We start from the raw sequence: 17,038 nt of genomic DNA, 5'->3' as shown, positions 1-17,038 counted from the left end.
ATCCCAGGTGTGGGATATGGGGCTGCTTCAGATTGTCCATAGTCACTAACTATGATTTGTCTTGTGCTCTAGGAAGGGTATGATTTTTGCCAGCTACAAATTATGGGGATTCTTGAGAAGGTATAAATGCCAAAGCCCTGAGAAGACCAGTAGTGGCTGGTCCCATGGAACTGACCCCAATGATGCTGGTTACTGCTGCTGTGTGGGCTGCTTTTGCTATTTGCTGTGTGATAAGAGAAAAGAGATGGGATAATATAGAGATGAAGATCGGGATGACTAAAAAGGACTCCATCTTATGCTAGGTATCCATCTTGGTATACACTAGTCTTGTGTCTCTGACTTCAGTCCTTTGGGAAATAAGTTTTCAGCAACCCTGACTCAGTGACCCCCCCCACCCAAAAATGTATACCTGTGACCATCTACTTATTAGGATAAGACTATCTGGGTTTTGGTTTCTGTAACCTGCTTGTGCAGACGTTCATGGACTATTTCGAGGTCTCCTTGACTAACTAATCTTGGCAGACAGAACAGCTCTGGCTTGCTTGTACAGATCCTCAAGGTCTTCTTATAGTTTCCACCTTCAAATATCATTCCCTCACACACACACACACCTTTCACAGGACAATCTCCTTAGCCTCAGAGATTGTTGTCCTACTAACAATAATCAATAAATCCTTTAATTGCAATTGAAGTGAGTCTATGGTCTTTTCCCAGGGAGTCACAACTCCATGATAATAAACCCTAATGGCAAATGGCAGGTCTGGACTGCTGGTTGCTGGTTAGAGATATCCTGACAATGATGATTGTACTTGGCCCTAGGAACTTGATACCCCTAATCAGCAGGAATTAACCTAAAGAGATCTATACCCCCTTTCTCTTCTAACCTTCCTTCCCTCCTGCCTAGTGTTGGGATAGGGGTTAGTGTGGAATAGGGGTTGGAGAGGTGGAAGATAGGAGAATGCAATAAAGAAGCACAAAATGGCATACTTACAGCTGCCAAATTGGTACCCTCTGTTTACTGGGAATTTTCACAAATGCTTGTTGAGTCTTATAGGATCCTTCAGGTAGAGGAGCCCTCATTAGCCTGAGCATTCCTGACAGTGGCCACACTCTCTACCACAGGCAGGGCTCCACCTAGGTGCTGCTGTGTTTTAAGTGTGAAATGCCCCCATAAGGGTTCATTTGTTTCAACTTTTGTTCGCAGGCTATTGGTACTGGTTTTGAAGGCTAGACTCTTAAGAAGATAAAGCCTTATAGGAGAAAATGGGTCACTGAGAGTGGGCAGTGAGGTTTTATAACCTGACCCTGCTTCTACTCACACTTGGATTCTCGACTCTTGATGCTATGCTACCAGCTGGCCTCTGGCTCCTACCTGCAATGCTTTCCTTGCTGTCGTCGCTGAACGTTTACCCTGGAACTGTAATCCGGACTAATCTCTTTAGGAAATGGTTTCTAGCCAGTTATTTATTACAGCCCTGAGCAAAGTTCTAAAATGTGTGTCTGCAGGTCTTCTTGGAAGATATCCCACATTGCTAGCATCTTGGATTATCAAGTGTCACTTGGATGTTGCCTACGTAGATTTATACACCATCCACACAGGGACCCACCCCCTTACTTCATGAAACTGCATGTATCTTCCTGCTCGGATAATTGCTCAGGAATTTCACAATGCAGCTGGCTAAAAGTAGCAGGCCACAAACATGACATAGCCTAAGTGGTATTCTGACTTGATATTTTCTCTGACAATGACTGACTTCTTGCTCATTTCCCCATAGGTTCCTTCTCATGCCCTCTCAAACTCCACATGTTCAGGTTTTCCTGTCTGCCTCTGTGTGAACATTTGGATTTTCACAATTCCCATCGTGTATTAAACTATTCTTCAAAAGCGGTGACACTTCTCTAGCCCACAGCTTCAGACTCTTCTATGCGTCTCTTATAAATCAGTTCCAAAGCCCTAAAGACAGGTCAAACTTGCTAGGGCAATAAACCTCAACTCTGATACTAATTATCTGTATTGAGTGTTTTCTTGTCACTGTGACCAAACACTTAACAGAAAAAAAAATTAATGCAGGAAAAGTTTGCTTTGGTTCTGTTTTTAGGAGATATAGGTCTATTGGTGGGGAGAGCATGAATGCTCGAGAGGCATAGTCTGTGGTAGCCGATAGCATGCCTGGGTCATGTTGTGACAGATGGCAAAAATTGGAACCAAAGAGCATCCTGTCTCAAAACCTCCAACTCAGTGTTACCAGACGGAGGCTCCACATTCAAACCTTTGAGCCCATGGAAGGCTTTGCAGATTCAAACCATAAAACCCTTCTAGGACAACAAGGACTGGGCCAACAGTTACTGTCCCTGAGTTGTAAGCTTCTCCAGATAGAGGCTTCCTGAGAGAGGTGAACTGTCCCAAAGAAATTTCCTAACACCCTTCATAGCCAATATGGAAAGTGAAACAGTCACATGTCTGGGAAACATAGAGACCTTCATGCTAATCAATCAATGCAGAGCATCATAGTTCCTTAATTTTGGCTTGTGTCTAAGACTGAGCTCATGCTTGGGAGTCTCCTGGCGCTGAAGCTCAGGGATAACATTGTTAATGGTATAAACCACAATTACATAAATGTTAGATGAGGGCCAGTTTAGTCCTGGCTCTGATCCCTGCTCACCACATGACCTGAGTGAATCTCTTTACCTCTGTGAACCTCAGTGTCTTCCCCTTGGCATCAGGATGTGAAGTACTAAGAAGACCTCTGCAGTTGCAGCCTCCATGACAAGGGTGAAATCAGGGACCCCCGGGTATCACCGGGATCACTGGTGTTCCCGGGGAGACGAATCTGGAGGCAATATCCAGAAACTAAGTAGCAATGGAAGGGCTAAGAGAAAGTGGAGAGCATAAGGTCTTGAGATGCCCCTTAGGGAGAGGCAGGCAAGAAAAGCCATAGCCACCTAACCCCTTCTGTCTTCCTGGGTCTCGTCAGTCAGGATGGCGCCAATATACACTTGTGTGTGTATAGCTGGCTGGATCGTGTTCTGCCACATTCACGCAGTGGCTATGTGCCCACTCTCTCAATGTTTCTGTAACTCTTTACATTTCTTTTTAAGCTGTGAGGTATCCCCTAAGTTCCTTCCAGCTATGACTTCAGCCACTCATTTGAAATCTCACCAGGTACATACCCCACACCCCACCAACAACTCTTATTGCAAGGACTGAGGCAAGCGATATGCCAGGGTGCAGTTAGGATTTTAATCTTGGAATGGTGGTAACAGGTGTGGAGACTACTCAGGGAGGAAGGGGATTTGGGAGGGTCCAATGGGTGGCCTCAGGTAGACTCTGTGTGAATGATAGAAGCATTTTCTAGAAAGAAATGCCACCAGAAGTAAGATGAAACCACTGGAGAGTAACCTAGAATGTAAACAAAGAGAGTATCAGGATATTGGCTGTCTAGGCAGCAGAGAGAGTAAGCTTTCACTGGGCATTAATTCGATCCATGGTAGCCTAGCCTCACTGTGTTCACTCAGTCCTACTGTGCCCAGCATGACTGGGGACATCTAGAGAGGAGATGCAGACTTGCGGTCTTGTTCTTGCCTCTTGTCCTGGCCACTTCTCATCCCTTGCTCTGGCGCAAAGACACATGGAAAAAGATTAAGTAGAGACCATGCCCAAGCCAGGGTGAGGATTCAACCCATGGTCAATGGTCTATGCACAAGTTAGGACTCAGTCAAAAACTCCTGATTCATTCAGTCACACAGATCCTAGCTCACGCTGGATCCATGTTGCTGGCTCTACATTCAGGGTGTCCTCAAACTCAGACTTCAGCCTGGAGTCAAGATCAGGTCTCTACTTCTTTAGTCTTGTGACAGAAACAAAATAAGGCTTGCCCTGGCTTCCTGACAGGCTGCTGTGCACAGAGCCACAGAGCATGGAGCCTACTTGTGTTTGATGAGAACCACTGCCGGAGACTCATTTAATTGAGCTATATTTTGTAATAACAGTTACAAAACTATTGGGGAAGGATTGAGAGGTTTCGACTTATTGGAGAAGGTGTCACTGGGGATGAGCTTTAAGATTTCAAAAGGCCACACCATTGCTAGTTAGCTCACTCTGCCTGGTGACTGTGCATCAGTATGAAAGCTCTTAACTGCTACTCCAGTGCCATGCCTGCCTGCCTAATGCCATGCTTCTCACCATGTTGGTCATTGGCCCTAACCCTCTGGAATTGTGAGTCTTAAATGTTTTCTTTCACAATTTCTCTTGGCCATATTGTTTTCTAATGAAAATAGAAGAAAGGTAGCTAAGACACTGCCCATACCAGCAGGGGTGCCACGCCATCTTCCTGTCCTTCCTCTTCAGACGGAAAGTGGTAATGGTCCTGACAGTAGATTAGCTGAAGGAACCAAGTCAAGATTAGCCTCAGTCTTTGTCATGGCAAATTGAACAGAAACCCACTGAACTCGTTTCTTCCCTCCAGCCCATCACTCTGTCACCTGTGTGACCTCAATCAAGTACATCACTATTCATTTGTGCCCCACTGTGCAAACTCTTGTGAGGACCTAACGAGGTAGTGGAAGACCCAGAAGGTCTGTGTAAAGGAACATATCCATAGAAGGACCACTTCCAGAGCCTGACACCATTGGTGTCTGATTCCTGTTGTCCCAAAACTCTGAGCATGAGAAGATAAGGCTCAAATGAAGCATCTAGTGAAAAGAGGAGGAGCCAAAGGCCCGCCTTGGTCAGGATCCAAAGTCCCTGTATCCCTGCATGGGGCACTCCTACAGCTCCTGCCTTGGCCCATAGAAAACATTCCATCCCCAGGCTATGACTTACAGAGGAGACCCTGAATAACATTTGCATTCAGGACGCTGAGGATGTACTGGAGCGCTGGACATAGCTGAGAGACAAAAAGAAGGTGGGAGGAGGAAAGAGGGGAAGAAGGAAAACAGATGAGACTTTGCTGGGAACACATTGCCCAAAAAAATGGAGGGACTCATTTCCAGGATCCAAGAACAGTTAACTTTGCAATCTGGGACTAGGGAATTGCAGCAATCTGAATCAGAACTGTCCCAGGCTACTAAGAACCCACCATCTCAGGATATCAGAAGTTCAAGATCCAACAATCTACTATCCAGAACCCCAACACCCCCAGACTCCTAAACACCTTGAACTCTTGAGTCCTGGAACTTTAAGATCCTCAGAAGGCTGAAGCTTTTGGGGAGGCACGAATCCTAGTTTCCTGCAGGTTCTCATTCACAGGTGCTTAAATATCGATGTCTAAATAAGAACGTATTGATCGCAAGAAAACCTTAGCTTAAAGGAAGATATGCTGTGTGTATGTGGTAAACAGCTCAAGGCAAGACCTGTGACTTCTACCTCTGCAGCCCAGCTACTGAGGAGGAGGAGTGCAGAGACCCTTCAAAGAAAAATCTGCTCCTCCCAGAAAAATGTGTCCCAAGAACCCAGCCACACCTACAGATACCTCTGCTTCCCATACCAGGCCTAGTTCTAGATGCCAAGAGCTGGGGACTTACGATGTTTTGCAGGAGAAGTGACACTGCATTTGTAAGGAGGGCAGACACACGATCCAGAAGACTGTTGATGAGGCCAAATCGTCTGGAAAAGAAGGAACTTATAAAGCTTGGCCAAGAGTTACCTACAACTTTGCTCTGTGGTCTCATTTCAGTTTGTCAGGCTGACCATCCCTGGGCATCCGAGCATCTCATGCCTAAGTAGTTGCCTCCTTGGTGTCTGAGTGCTCATCAGAGCCCTGACAGGGCACTATTCACTCAGACTCTATTTACAGAGCACCAGGCTGAGCCTTGGGACACTAGGCAGCTTTTAACCTCCTTCATAAACAGATTTCACTGAAGTCGCCTCCTCCCACCTTCAACTTTCATCCAGTTGTTATCTCCTGGGGAGCCCACTCTGAGTATGCACTGAAGGGAGGGGTTTTTTTCCTTATGCTCCACAAAGTATGATGGTCTGTGTAGAGCTCCTCATTGTTCTTGAACTTATGGACAGACCAAATACTTTTCTGCATGCCTTTTCCTCATGATATGCTCCAGAGAGCCTATATGTTTTCATCAAATGACTCTCCAGAGCTTAGAACAATGTCTGCCTAGCACAGAGCAGATTTTTGGTTACAAGAATGGATGACGGGGCCAAGTAGATAACTCAGTCCACAAAATATTCACCTTGCGAGCATAAGGAGCTGAGTTCCCTTTCTAGTGTCCATATTTTTAAAAAGAAAGAAACGACAGCTGATAGCAAATACATGTAATCTAGCCCTGGAGAGACAGAAATGTGTAGATTCCTGGGACTAACTGGTCAACCAGCTTAACCGACTTGGTGAGCTCCAGGCCACTGACACACATGTGTGTGAATTCACACACAAATACACTCCACCCACCCAAAATAAGTAAGGAAAGGTCCCATTAAATGTATGGTGATAACTTGTATGGTGTCACCGCCGTTGAACCTAGTCCTCAGGAGACAGAGCAGGTAGATTTCTGAGGTCAAAGCCAGCCAGAGCTGTACAATGAGACAATGCCTTAAAATATGTATGTACACAAAAGACAACAGAGACTAGTACTTGAAGGTTAAGGGTATGTCCTTATAAGAAAAAAGAGACGTAATCTAACCAAGACCCTGAAAGATGAAAATATGAAAAGAGTTGGAGTACATATTTTGCATAGTCAGAACATCTGTGCAAAGGTACTGTAGTAGGAAAAACCTTATATGAAGCACAAAACAAAACCCAATGAATCTAAATGCAAAGGCACATTATGAGAGCCTTCTTGGACATGTGTATTCAGAAGCAGTGGAGCAGCATGAGTTTCCTGGGGCTCCTGGGCAAACTGAAGTCCTGTCACTGATTTAAGATCAGATCTTTGGTAGAGGAGGGTGAGTGGTCCTGGGGCACAGCTATCAAGGCTGAAAACAGAGGCCAAATCTCCATGTCTGACCAAGGATCTTCAACCCCAGCCCTTGACTCGCAGGTCACATTTTCTCTCCCAGACACTGGGGAGTATCATCTCTTCTCACTCCTGCCTGAGCCAAAACTGCTTTATTAAGCATGCAAATAAAGGCACAGATTTTGAGGGTCAATGGGGATCCATGATGGAAAAAGACAGGGGCAGGATGTCAGGATCTCACTGCAGAACTTTTTTAGAGGGTAATTACTTCAGGACAATCAGAGCCTATGCTAGCATCTAATTTTCCAACCATGTCCCACCTTTAGGTGGATGTAATGTGAACATCTCCAGAGGAATGAGGCACATTGACCCAGCGGAAAGACACCATAGCTAAAGACATGATTGTGACTAGAGAGGTCCATCCTCCTGCTTCAGCAATGGAAAGGAACCATCCTCAGAGGATCGTGAATTATAGTTCTTGAGCCCTCAAGATGTTCTGGGCTCTTTGCTAAACATACATGTTTTGTCGTATCTTTATCCCAGTACAGTAAGGATCTCCGCTGTTCGAGTGCACAGATGGGGAAGCCGGAGTCTCAAAAGGATGGGACTGCACAGTAACAGAGTCGAAAATGTCGACGCAGTCGATTCTTGAGGCTCGTCTGATTGTGCGTTCTACCATACTGCTTCCCAGGTTTAAGAATAGGATTAAATTCAGAGGTCCTAAAGCCTACCTGAGAACCCAGCTCTGCTGGGATGAATAGGCCTTACCTGCCCAACAAGGAAATGGAGATTTTATCTGTGTTACTGGAGCATTTTCCTATGGCCACCTCGGGAAGGCCAGACATGGCATTGTTTTTAACAGTGACTGAATTTATGAGGTCCAAGGAAACAGCAAAGTCGACCGTATTGCCAAAGCCAGGCCTGCAGAAAACAAGGGTCACGCTGGACACAGGTCTAGAAGCCTTTGCAGGTTGCCCTGGTTTTCAGCTATCTGTGTGGACCTAATCCAGTGTGTCTATGGGTGCAATGTTATAAATGGGTGACGTGTTCAATGCCAACATTGTAACAGTAGTGTTAACATGTTACATTTTCTCTACAAAATTTACACATTTATATTAGACTTCCTTGGGCTATGCATTATTTAGTACATGCAAGATTTTTGCTTGACACAGAGACTAATTACAACAATTGCTAACATTTTGCAACATAATTGTAACATAATATAAACTACCTATGGGCGTTCACTTATAATTATTGTACCTGGTTTAATCCATTTAATCATGAAAACAGTACTAGGAACAAATCATACTCCAGATCCTGGCCATACAGAGGTTAAGTGACTACCCCATGATCTTACAGTTCATACCTTTATAATAAGTGCATCAAATAAAAACATTCCCGGCCCCTCAATGGTGACTATTTGAGGCCAGGTTCACACATATACTAGGAAAATGTTCTCTCTGAAGTATCCCCGCTATCTCTAGAAACTCTTTTGCATGGATTCTTGAACATTTTTCTAGGTCTCTCATTTGAAATTTTAAAAACTTCAAATTTCTGTTTTACTTATCCAAAAAGTCTAGCCCAAATCAATGATTTCCAGGTTCTGTGAGAGATCTTATCTCAAAAATTAATGTGGCACACCACCACATTGAGTCAGCTTGCTGATGTTGACCTCTGAACTCCTCAAAGACATGGGAGTACATACATGAAGCTGTGTACACACGAGTGCACACATGTAACACACACACAAAGGTAGATTACATAGTTCTTTCAAAATAGAATTAACATGGTCAACCTTCATTAGAATAGTTTAAAAGTTGGAATTTTTAGAGTCTCCTCTTTAATAGATTAGGAAACTAGAGCCAGAAGTCACATAGTAGCTGGGAATTAAATGCTTACTCAAATTGGCCATGTTGCACTGCACCCTCAAAATCCAAGTGACATATACTCACAGAACCACGGTGATGTCCAGAGCCAGAGGCAGCTTCAGGTCGACATCTTTGCCATTGGAAGATAGACCAGCTTGAATATCCAGGACTCTGAATTTGTTGACTCTCAACCTGCCCAAAACACACACACGTACCCTCTTGTCCTGCCTCTTTGCTGCATTTGCACCTCTCCTCATGACCCTCTTGTCCCCCTGCATCCTGTGCAGAAATGTGAGCCTCCACACTCTCAGGCACAGTGCACTCAGGGAGGGAAACAATAGGCAGCCAAGATAGAAGCTGAATCCAGGACTGTGTGACTCAGAACTCCATGAAGCCAGTGCTTGGGACTGGAGGCTGTGAATTCTAGCTTTCTGTTCCTCAAGAAACTTAGATTTTTACTATATTTGAAGAAGAAATGTGTTTTTCGTGAGAAAGCCTTTAGGTACCAAGATGCAGATGGAGATGAGAGCAACAGAGTGTTCAACTTGAGCCTTAAATCACTGACTGTGAAAACCTGGAGGTGTGAACTGTCCACACTGGACAGGGCCCTATAGCCCTGCCTCAAACTTACTCAAGCTCTAATGAGCCTTGCCTCAGAACTCCTCAGCTCTGTGGGGAAATAAGAGGTTTATCCATCTTTTGTCACTATTGAATAGTCAGGTAGTCCCTTTTCTGGAAGCAAAGAGCATCAACTCACAATAAACCACCCCAAGATGTAAAGCTTTTTGAATTGCCAAGGTCCGCTCTGTTCAACGTTTCTAGAATGTTGTCCTTGGCTGATGGCCAATTTGTGGCTTGCTGAAGTGACCCCACATCCAGATTCAAGTTCTGCGTGACATCTGTCAAAAAGAGTCATCAGTCAGTGCCCCGAACCACTAGGGAGTGAGCTCCCATGGTCCTGGTTTCTGAGACGTCAGTTTCCCTGTGCTGTGTCATTCAGACCCTGCAGTAATTCAATCAGGGCAGGATTGCCAGTCTTCTTTGTATAGATGAGGAAGCTGAGCCTCCTAAGATTAGGAAAAGTGTCTACACAGCTGGGTCCATGCATACACTGGGATAGGGGGAATGCTTGTCAACGGCTACCATAATTTAAAATGTAAACCTCCTAAATTTTTGGAATCTCACTTTTAAGAATTTATTCTGTGCCAAATACATATTGGCAAGTCTCTATTAGGATAATATCCCAGCACTGTCTTTTTTCTAAATGAATGAGAGCAATGCAGGAATTGAATAGCAGCACATTTCTCAGTGAACCACCCATAAAAGACAGTCCCACCCTCTCCCAGCATCCTCTGCAAGTGCAGGCATGTTGCTTCTCAGATTCTCCTGGGACCAGCTAGCTGAAGGGACCTATATTAACTCACCTCCAGAGGCAAGAGGCAGAACATTCAAATCATTCACAGCTTTGCCAAGTTCACCAAGAAGTGACTCTGAGGTCCCAATGAGCAGGCCACACAAGACAACAAGGCTCCCAAGTTGGAACATCTTTGGTTCTGACAAATGGAGAGTCATAGCAGGAAGAAGAAACAAAAACCTACAGTTAGTGCCTGCCGCTCTCACGTTTACCTTCCAGCAAGACAGATACTCTTCTCTTCGCAATAGGAAAGAAATGGAGCCAGTGGATATGCCCACCCTCAGGAGTGGATAAAGTAAGGCCAAATCTGCAGTGGAATTTTATTCAGCCACATGGAAAACTGAAACCATGGCATTTCAGGAAATGGATGAAACTGGAAGTCATTGTGCTTAGCAATTCAGAGAGGCAAAGTACCCTATTTTCTGTCACCTGCAAATGAGATTCAAATCTGTGTGTATCCATAACATAATATATACATGTACATATACATATGCAACACATTCCCCATCTTACCTGCTCACTTTCCTAAGTTATAATTCTGTTTAGGTATGTTTCAGTGAAACGTCACATCCTCTATGAAGCCAGGTTCAGACCCCTCCCCAGAGACCAGTTCTAGGTTCCCCACTGTCTCCACCAAGTTAGGCAACACAGTCCTTAGGGAAGTAGCTATGTCCTCTGTCACTGTTGAGCCTAGACTCCAGTAGGAAGCCTTCCTCTACACACTAAGACAAGTCATTGATGAATAAAATCTGAATCACAAACTGAGTCCACGTGAGTCTAGGTTGTTGTTAGTCTGACTCATCTATGTCTTCAACTTTGTTAGAGTCAAAACTTTCCCAACACAAACAGCGCCTTCCCTCTGCCTCTTGCCCCAAGCCTTCTGAGGACTCTTGGATGGGAACTCACTACTCACGCTTTGGAGAAGGATGCACACAAGATCCTTGCTTCTCTGCACAATCTGCTCGGGTTCTGGGGTAACCGTGGCCTTATATTGTGGTCCCAGGATGAGAATCAAGCCCCATTTCCGGGATGTTCTAAAGAGACTCCAAAGAAAATACCTAAGGTTAGCCAAGATATTCCAACTCAAAGGTCACCTAGGATGCTTGGGTGACAGTAGTGGACCTTGTGCCAAGTCCCAGGCCCTATGTTGTCAAACCTGAGGATGCCAACAAGGGATCAGTTCGGTATTGTCTGGAAAGAAGACGAAGAATAAATCGATGGAAGAATGTTCCATTTGGGATGGCTCATAGTATTTGCCTAGGCAAGCCCAGTCATCTTTTGAGAATGCATAGAAAAGCCAACAGCTTCTGGTTGTCCAATTGTGGCTCTCGGGTCTCTTGGACCACCCTTGCTATGCACCTGACCTGTGTCCAAGAGCTGTAACCACCTCTGCTGGGCAGAGCCAGTCTCCGTGAGGGGCCAATAATGACACCCTCACTCTTTCAGTGACTCCAAGCATCTGCATTTTAAACCAGCCTTCTAGATGATTTTGTTGAATTCCACCCCAGGGCTATTATTTCTCAGAATAGAAAATTCCAGCAACCCAAAAAATAAAAGGAGGGGGAAGTGGGTTCATGGCCACTGTGCTGCAGAGGGTTAGTCATGGAGCCAGCAGGCCTGGGAGAATAATTCACATCTGTCCTACCCTGACATTGGTGGTGATTGTAGTATGCCTCTGTGAGCCATATGCTGCCAGTAGATTAAAAGTAGATGATGTGTGAGTTCACAAGCCAGGATGGCTGTGGTCTGAAGGGATGAATCCAGTTCCCTGGTTTCAGAATAAACCCTAGAAGCTAGGGGAAATTATAATCTGAGGTGAAAACTCAGAGACTCTATCTAGGGTGGGGTATTGCTGGATTCAGGTCTCCAAATGATTCCATGTTCTTAATACTGGCTTCATTCTCTGATGAACTTTACCAGATAAAGTAACTGAAAACATTTCAGTGGAGAGAGAAGGGTGCATGGAGTCCCAACTCCTAAGTGGGTATAGAGGTAATACACTGCCATCAGTGAGGGCTAAAGCAACACTCTGACGTAGACTCCATCTTCTAGGTAAAATGCATGTCAGCAAGATATGTCAGCCCAACAGGCCCTTGCTCCCCCAGCATAAGGACCCATGTCTGTTCTTCAGAGTCCAAGTAAAACGGGAAGGAGGGAACAACACCAGATCGTCATCCTCTGACCTCAACATGTGCACTGTCGTATGTGCTCCTGCATTCACACATGAACATCCCACACGTACACATAAAAACAAAAAACTGATAATTCTTACATCAAATAGATTGTGGCCTCTGAACAAAGTTGATGTGTTGTCTCCTCAGGATATTGGGGACAGAAGCAGCAGGACTATGGGTCTCACAAGTGACCTCCATCTCACGTTTTACTGAGCTCACCCTACTGTGACTTTAGGAGCCCCGACTCTACCTCGAACACTGTGGCTCATGCGCACAGCTCTTCGCAGTGTGGACTGCAGAGGCATAAACCCCTATAAACAGCAATGGCCACTGTTTTTTTATTTACCATCAGGAGCTGCCCTGCTCCATTTTGTTCTGTTTCCCAGTGCCCTGACAGGAGGTTCAGAGAGGAAGGGGCTTTGCTGTAATGAGAAGGCAGGGCCTGTTCTCCAGCTGAGCATGAGAACAGCTGTTTTAGCAAATGGCCTCCTGGGGGGCTGCAGTGAGCAGTTCTTGTCCTTCCTGGCCATGGGAGTAGGGTTGGGGATGGGGGGGGTGTTGGGGAGCAGGCATAAAGTTGAAGACATTTGCCTGCTGTCTGCCCTTCAGGTTAGATACACCTCTTTAATAAGCCTGTTGGTTGTCGGAATGCTCATTTGAGAGCCTCATTTTTAAGTGGAAGAAGTGAGTTTCTGAGAGGCCCGCAGCTGTTAAGGTCGCATGAGGGTAGAAACCCAATTCTTGGTTCCTTCCATCTATATCAGGTTGTGGGTAGCCAGCAGGACAGGAATGTCCCTAGGCTTGTATATCGTGTCTTCCACAGGGCCCATTGTTTGAACTAGTCACCAAGCCCTAGGCCCATGAAAAGCCAGAACAACACAGAAACAGGTGGGAGCTGAGCCTTGGGCTGGGGGACAGCACAGAGCTGGGCCACTGCTGTTTAGCGAGCCTTTAGGGCCTAGCCTTGTTGTTTTCATCCCAAATGTGGCCCTGCTCTTGTCCCCTCCTCACAGAGCCCCTCCCCCATCCCCATCCCCTTCTCAGAGAGGATGGGTTCCCCCTGGATACCTCCCCACCCATTGAATCTACAGGATTAGGGGCATCCTCCCCCACTGAGGCCAGACTATGCAGCCCTGTTGGGGATTGGATACCACAGTCAGGCTACAGCTTCTTGGGGGACCAACACAGAGACCGAGCTGCGCATCTGCTTCATATGTGCCAGGAGCTTCAGACGAGCCTGTGCATGCTCTTTGGTTGGTGGCTCAGTCTCTGAGAGCTCCCACAGGGCTCCTAGTTGACTCTGTTGGTCTTCCTGTGGGCTTTCTATCCCCTTCAGGGTTTTCAATCCTTCCCACAACTCTTCCATAAGAGTCCCTGACCTCTATCCAATGTTTGTCTGTGGGTATCTGTTTCTGTTTCAGTCAGTTGCTGGGTGGACCTCTCAGAAGTCAGTTATGCTAGGCTCCTGTCTGTAAGCATAATAGAGTATCATTAATAGTGTCAGGAATTGATGCTTGCTTGTGGGATGGGTCTCAAGTTGGGTCAGTTATTGGTTGCCCATTCCTTCAGTCTCTGCCCCATCTTTGTTAGGGCCTGTCCTTAACATGAGGTGACCAAAGCAGAGGATGTTATGACCTTGTAATTCTGTGAGCTAAGGCAGTCAAGTCTACTATGGCCTTGCCATGGCTGGCTTCTGTATGCAGAGACCCTCTTTCTGGCTGCCTACCACCATGTTCCACAAATCAATGAGAATCCTGTTTCCAGCTATGGGTCACAGAGCCAAGGACTGTTGTAAATTCTTGTTAAGAAGGGGTTTTCACACTCCAGGAACACAGACTGGGGATGCTGGAGTTAGAGTGGTAACACCAGCCTGTTGCTGGTGTCTATCCCCAGCTGCCTCAGCTGCTACGTGGGTATCTGCTCTTGTACCTGCATCTCTTTAGTATAAAGGGCAGGCAAGTGTTTAAAGCACCGTCAGGGTGGTGAGGGACTTGCAAGGTGATGCTCCGAGCCTGTCAATGGGACCTGGAAGATCTGACGTCAAATCCTCACTCTTTCCACTGCTGGCTACGAGACCTGGGATGGGGTTATCTCTTCCTCTGTGGAGTGAGACTGGGAACGGCAGCTTACCTCCTCGCTATCCCTGTGTAGATAACACAGGTGGGAAACTTACATGAGCGCTCTCACACTGGGCAGGCTGTACTGTGGACACTCCTGACAGTGTCTGCCATCACTTTACACAGCAAACATGTTGGGGAGAGGTTAGGCTGCCAGGGGTCATCCCAGGTCTGTGCTGACTGCTTCCAGTCACCTTGGAATGAGCATCCATCAAGTGTACAGGAAGTCTCCTCTAATGGAAAATACTTGACTGTTGGGGACAAAAGGCTGGTGCCATATGGGCCGTGGGATAAAATTCTCATTGAAAATCTCCAGTGAGGCATTAAGGATTAGCTGTCCCAGGGTAGGACTTCCTACATCCAATATGACTGCTAATCCCAGTTATGGCAGCTTCCTGTTCTCACTAACCCCAGCACTTAAGCAATGAGCTGGTACTCATTCCCGGTCACCACTCAGATCCCTGTTTGGAGAAAGCTACTGGGACCAGAGAGGCCAAATGGTGAGGCTGGGGTCACTCAGGAACCAGGTCAGGCTGAAGGTTAGAGGCTCTGCTCCCCAGATTTCCCTCACTCATAAAGACAGAACAGCCAGTCCCCAGACCTCCTCGCAGGACAACCCAATCAGCTGGTAACACCACTCACCAATGCATCTTCGGTTTGCACTTCTGCAAGTTCTGAATTGCTGAGCTATAACCAGCTGCAATGTTTATACTCTTTAAGAAAGAATGGAAGGAGAGAGACAGAGACAGAGACAGAGACAGAGAGAAAGAGAACTCATCCACTTTACCCCAGTTCTCACAGTTGAAACACCAGCAGGGAAGTTTTTGCATATAAAAAAAAGTAAAAAGAAAAAATGTTGAAGCACCTGCCATTTTATCACAACTAAAAGTAGCAATTAGTGAAACTGTACAACCTTAGCTGTTGAAGATTTTTTTTATTTTGCTTTCAACAATGTTGACACACACACAATTTGTAACCTAAAACAATGCCTCTTGGGTCTCAAGAGATGGCTTCCTAGTAAAGAGCCTTTACATCTATTCAGAAGGCCAAAAGGCCCACAATGCAGCTTACAATTTCCTGTAACTTCCTGTCCCGGGGGCTTCAAAGCCCTCCTCTCACCTCATCAGGGACCTGCACATATGTAATGCACATAAAGCCATGCAAGCAAAGACACTAACATAAAATAAATAAATCTTAAAAGCAAAACATTGCTCGGAGCCCTGTCAATCCGCATTACACAGAGCCCCTCTGGCCTTGGCCTGGAAGATGGGACCTAAGCAAGGGTCTTCCCCACTCTCGACTGGGATTTGCGGTGTCTTGTTCAGTGGAATGTTCCCTGAGCATTTGCTGAAAGCTCTCAAAGAAACCTGAAATTGGACCTGGAGAGAGTTCTTGGTGGGACTGGCTCCTCTGAGCTGCTGGATGACTAAGAGTCTTGCTATTACCACCTTTGTCACTAGAGCTGGCCCCTGAAGTATAACGGATAACAAGTATTTGAGGGAGGAGAGAAGCATGAGAGAAAAGGAAAAGTGGAGGGACCACAGAGACAGTAGGGGTGATGTAGAGTGGGAAGGGAAGAACTAGGGCAAGGGAGTGAGGGGGAAAGGAGAGTGAAGAAAGAAACAGAGAAGAGAATGAAAGGGAAGAAGAGGAAGAAGGGATGGAGCAAGAGACAATGGTGGGGTGTCCTGAGAGTGCAGGTGCTAAAGGCTGGGCCCAGGATCCCTATGCTCTCCATGTCTTCCATGGATCCTGCCTATTTATTACCCTTGGCTGATAGCTTAGCTGCTCCCACAGAGAGGACTGGGTTGGTGGCCCTAGCAGTGGCCAGTTGGTTGAACTCCTCTGTGCTCTTGGCAGACTCTGTAACCTGTCCTTTGTCCTGCATCAGCTTCCAGGTCCTTCCTGGGGCAGTGGCCCTGCCTTTACACATCCATCTGTCCCCTCCTCCGTTCTTTCATGCCCAAGTGTTTTGCCCTGGAACCTCCGATCCTGTTGATAACTATCCGTTAGCTTCTACTTGATAAATGAGTGTTGTGTTGGAGTCGGTGATGAAGAATCTAAGTTCTCGTCCCAGTCATGGGGGCCTTCCTGGACGTCCACAAGGTCCAGTAATCAGCCATCTCATCACTGAAGGGAAGCCCCCTAGCCTCTCTAGCGTCATGTATGTGTTCATGGAAGAAGATCTGAGTGGTGGGGAAGGGTCATGGTGTAGAAGTAAACATCCAGACAGAAAGACAAGTGCCGTGTGGTCTTGCATACAGGTAAAGTCTGAAAATGATAACACTTAAATACATAGAGGATAACATGGTAGTCACCAGGGCAGTGAAGAAAATGATGCTATCAAGGCAGAGAGGGGAGTGGGAATCAGAAATGGAGATTAGGAGACAAAGTCCCAGGTCTGTGAGATAAGTGTGTCTAGGTGTGTAATGTACCACAAAGACAGGTTGTCACTCCAGGTGAGAGTTGTATAGGGCTCGGGTCTTCTCACTCATAGCACTGGAGAAACCAGATATTTTAAACATGTCAGCTTTTCTCTTCAACAGAAGAAATTTATAC

General features: G+C 46.0%; 1 protein-coding gene across 1 annotated transcript; it reads right to left on the bottom strand.

Annotated features, from left to right (window-relative positions):
* Nucleotides 1-4,344: 4,344 nt before the first annotated feature.
* Nucleotides 4,345-10,319, bottom strand: Bpifa2 (BPI fold containing family A member 2). The gene is made up of 7 exons (XM_031373723.1): nt 10,199-10,319; nt 9,532-9,673; nt 8,859-8,966; nt 7,675-7,827; nt 5,524-5,605; nt 4,823-4,886; nt 4,345-4,382 (listed from the first exon to the last, which is right to left on the bottom strand). The coding sequence occupies exons 1-7, from the start codon at nt 10,317-10,319 to the stop codon at nt 4,345-4,347; spliced, it is 708 nt and encodes a 235-aa protein (XP_031229583.1).
* Nucleotides 10,320-17,038: the final 6,719 nt, after the last annotated feature.

Source organism: Mastomys coucha, unplaced genomic scaffold (genome assembly GCF_008632895.1).
Source record: "Mastomys coucha isolate ucsf_1 unplaced genomic scaffold, UCSF_Mcou_1 pScaffold15, whole genome shotgun sequence".
NCBI lineage: Eukaryota > Metazoa > Chordata > Mammalia > Rodentia > Muridae > Mastomys > Mastomys coucha.
Note: the sequence above shows the minus strand (reverse complement) of the source record. Positions and strands in the feature narration are given on the sequence as shown.

Bases quoted from the DNA above. Each gene is read 5' to 3' on its own strand.
- Bpifa2 (XM_031373723.1), bottom strand. From the start codon at position 10,319: ATGTTCCAACTTGGGAGCCTTGTTGTCTTGTGTGGCCTGCTCATTGGG. The intron at 4,887-5,523 runs GTAAGTCCCCAG...TTTGTCTCTCAG, and splicing joins CACTTCTCCTGCAAAACATC to CTATGTCCAGCGCTCCAGTA. The intron at 4,383-4,822 runs GTAAGTCATAGC...TGGTTCCTTCAG, and splicing joins TGTTATTCAGGGTCTCCTCT to CTAATCTACTGTCAGGACCA.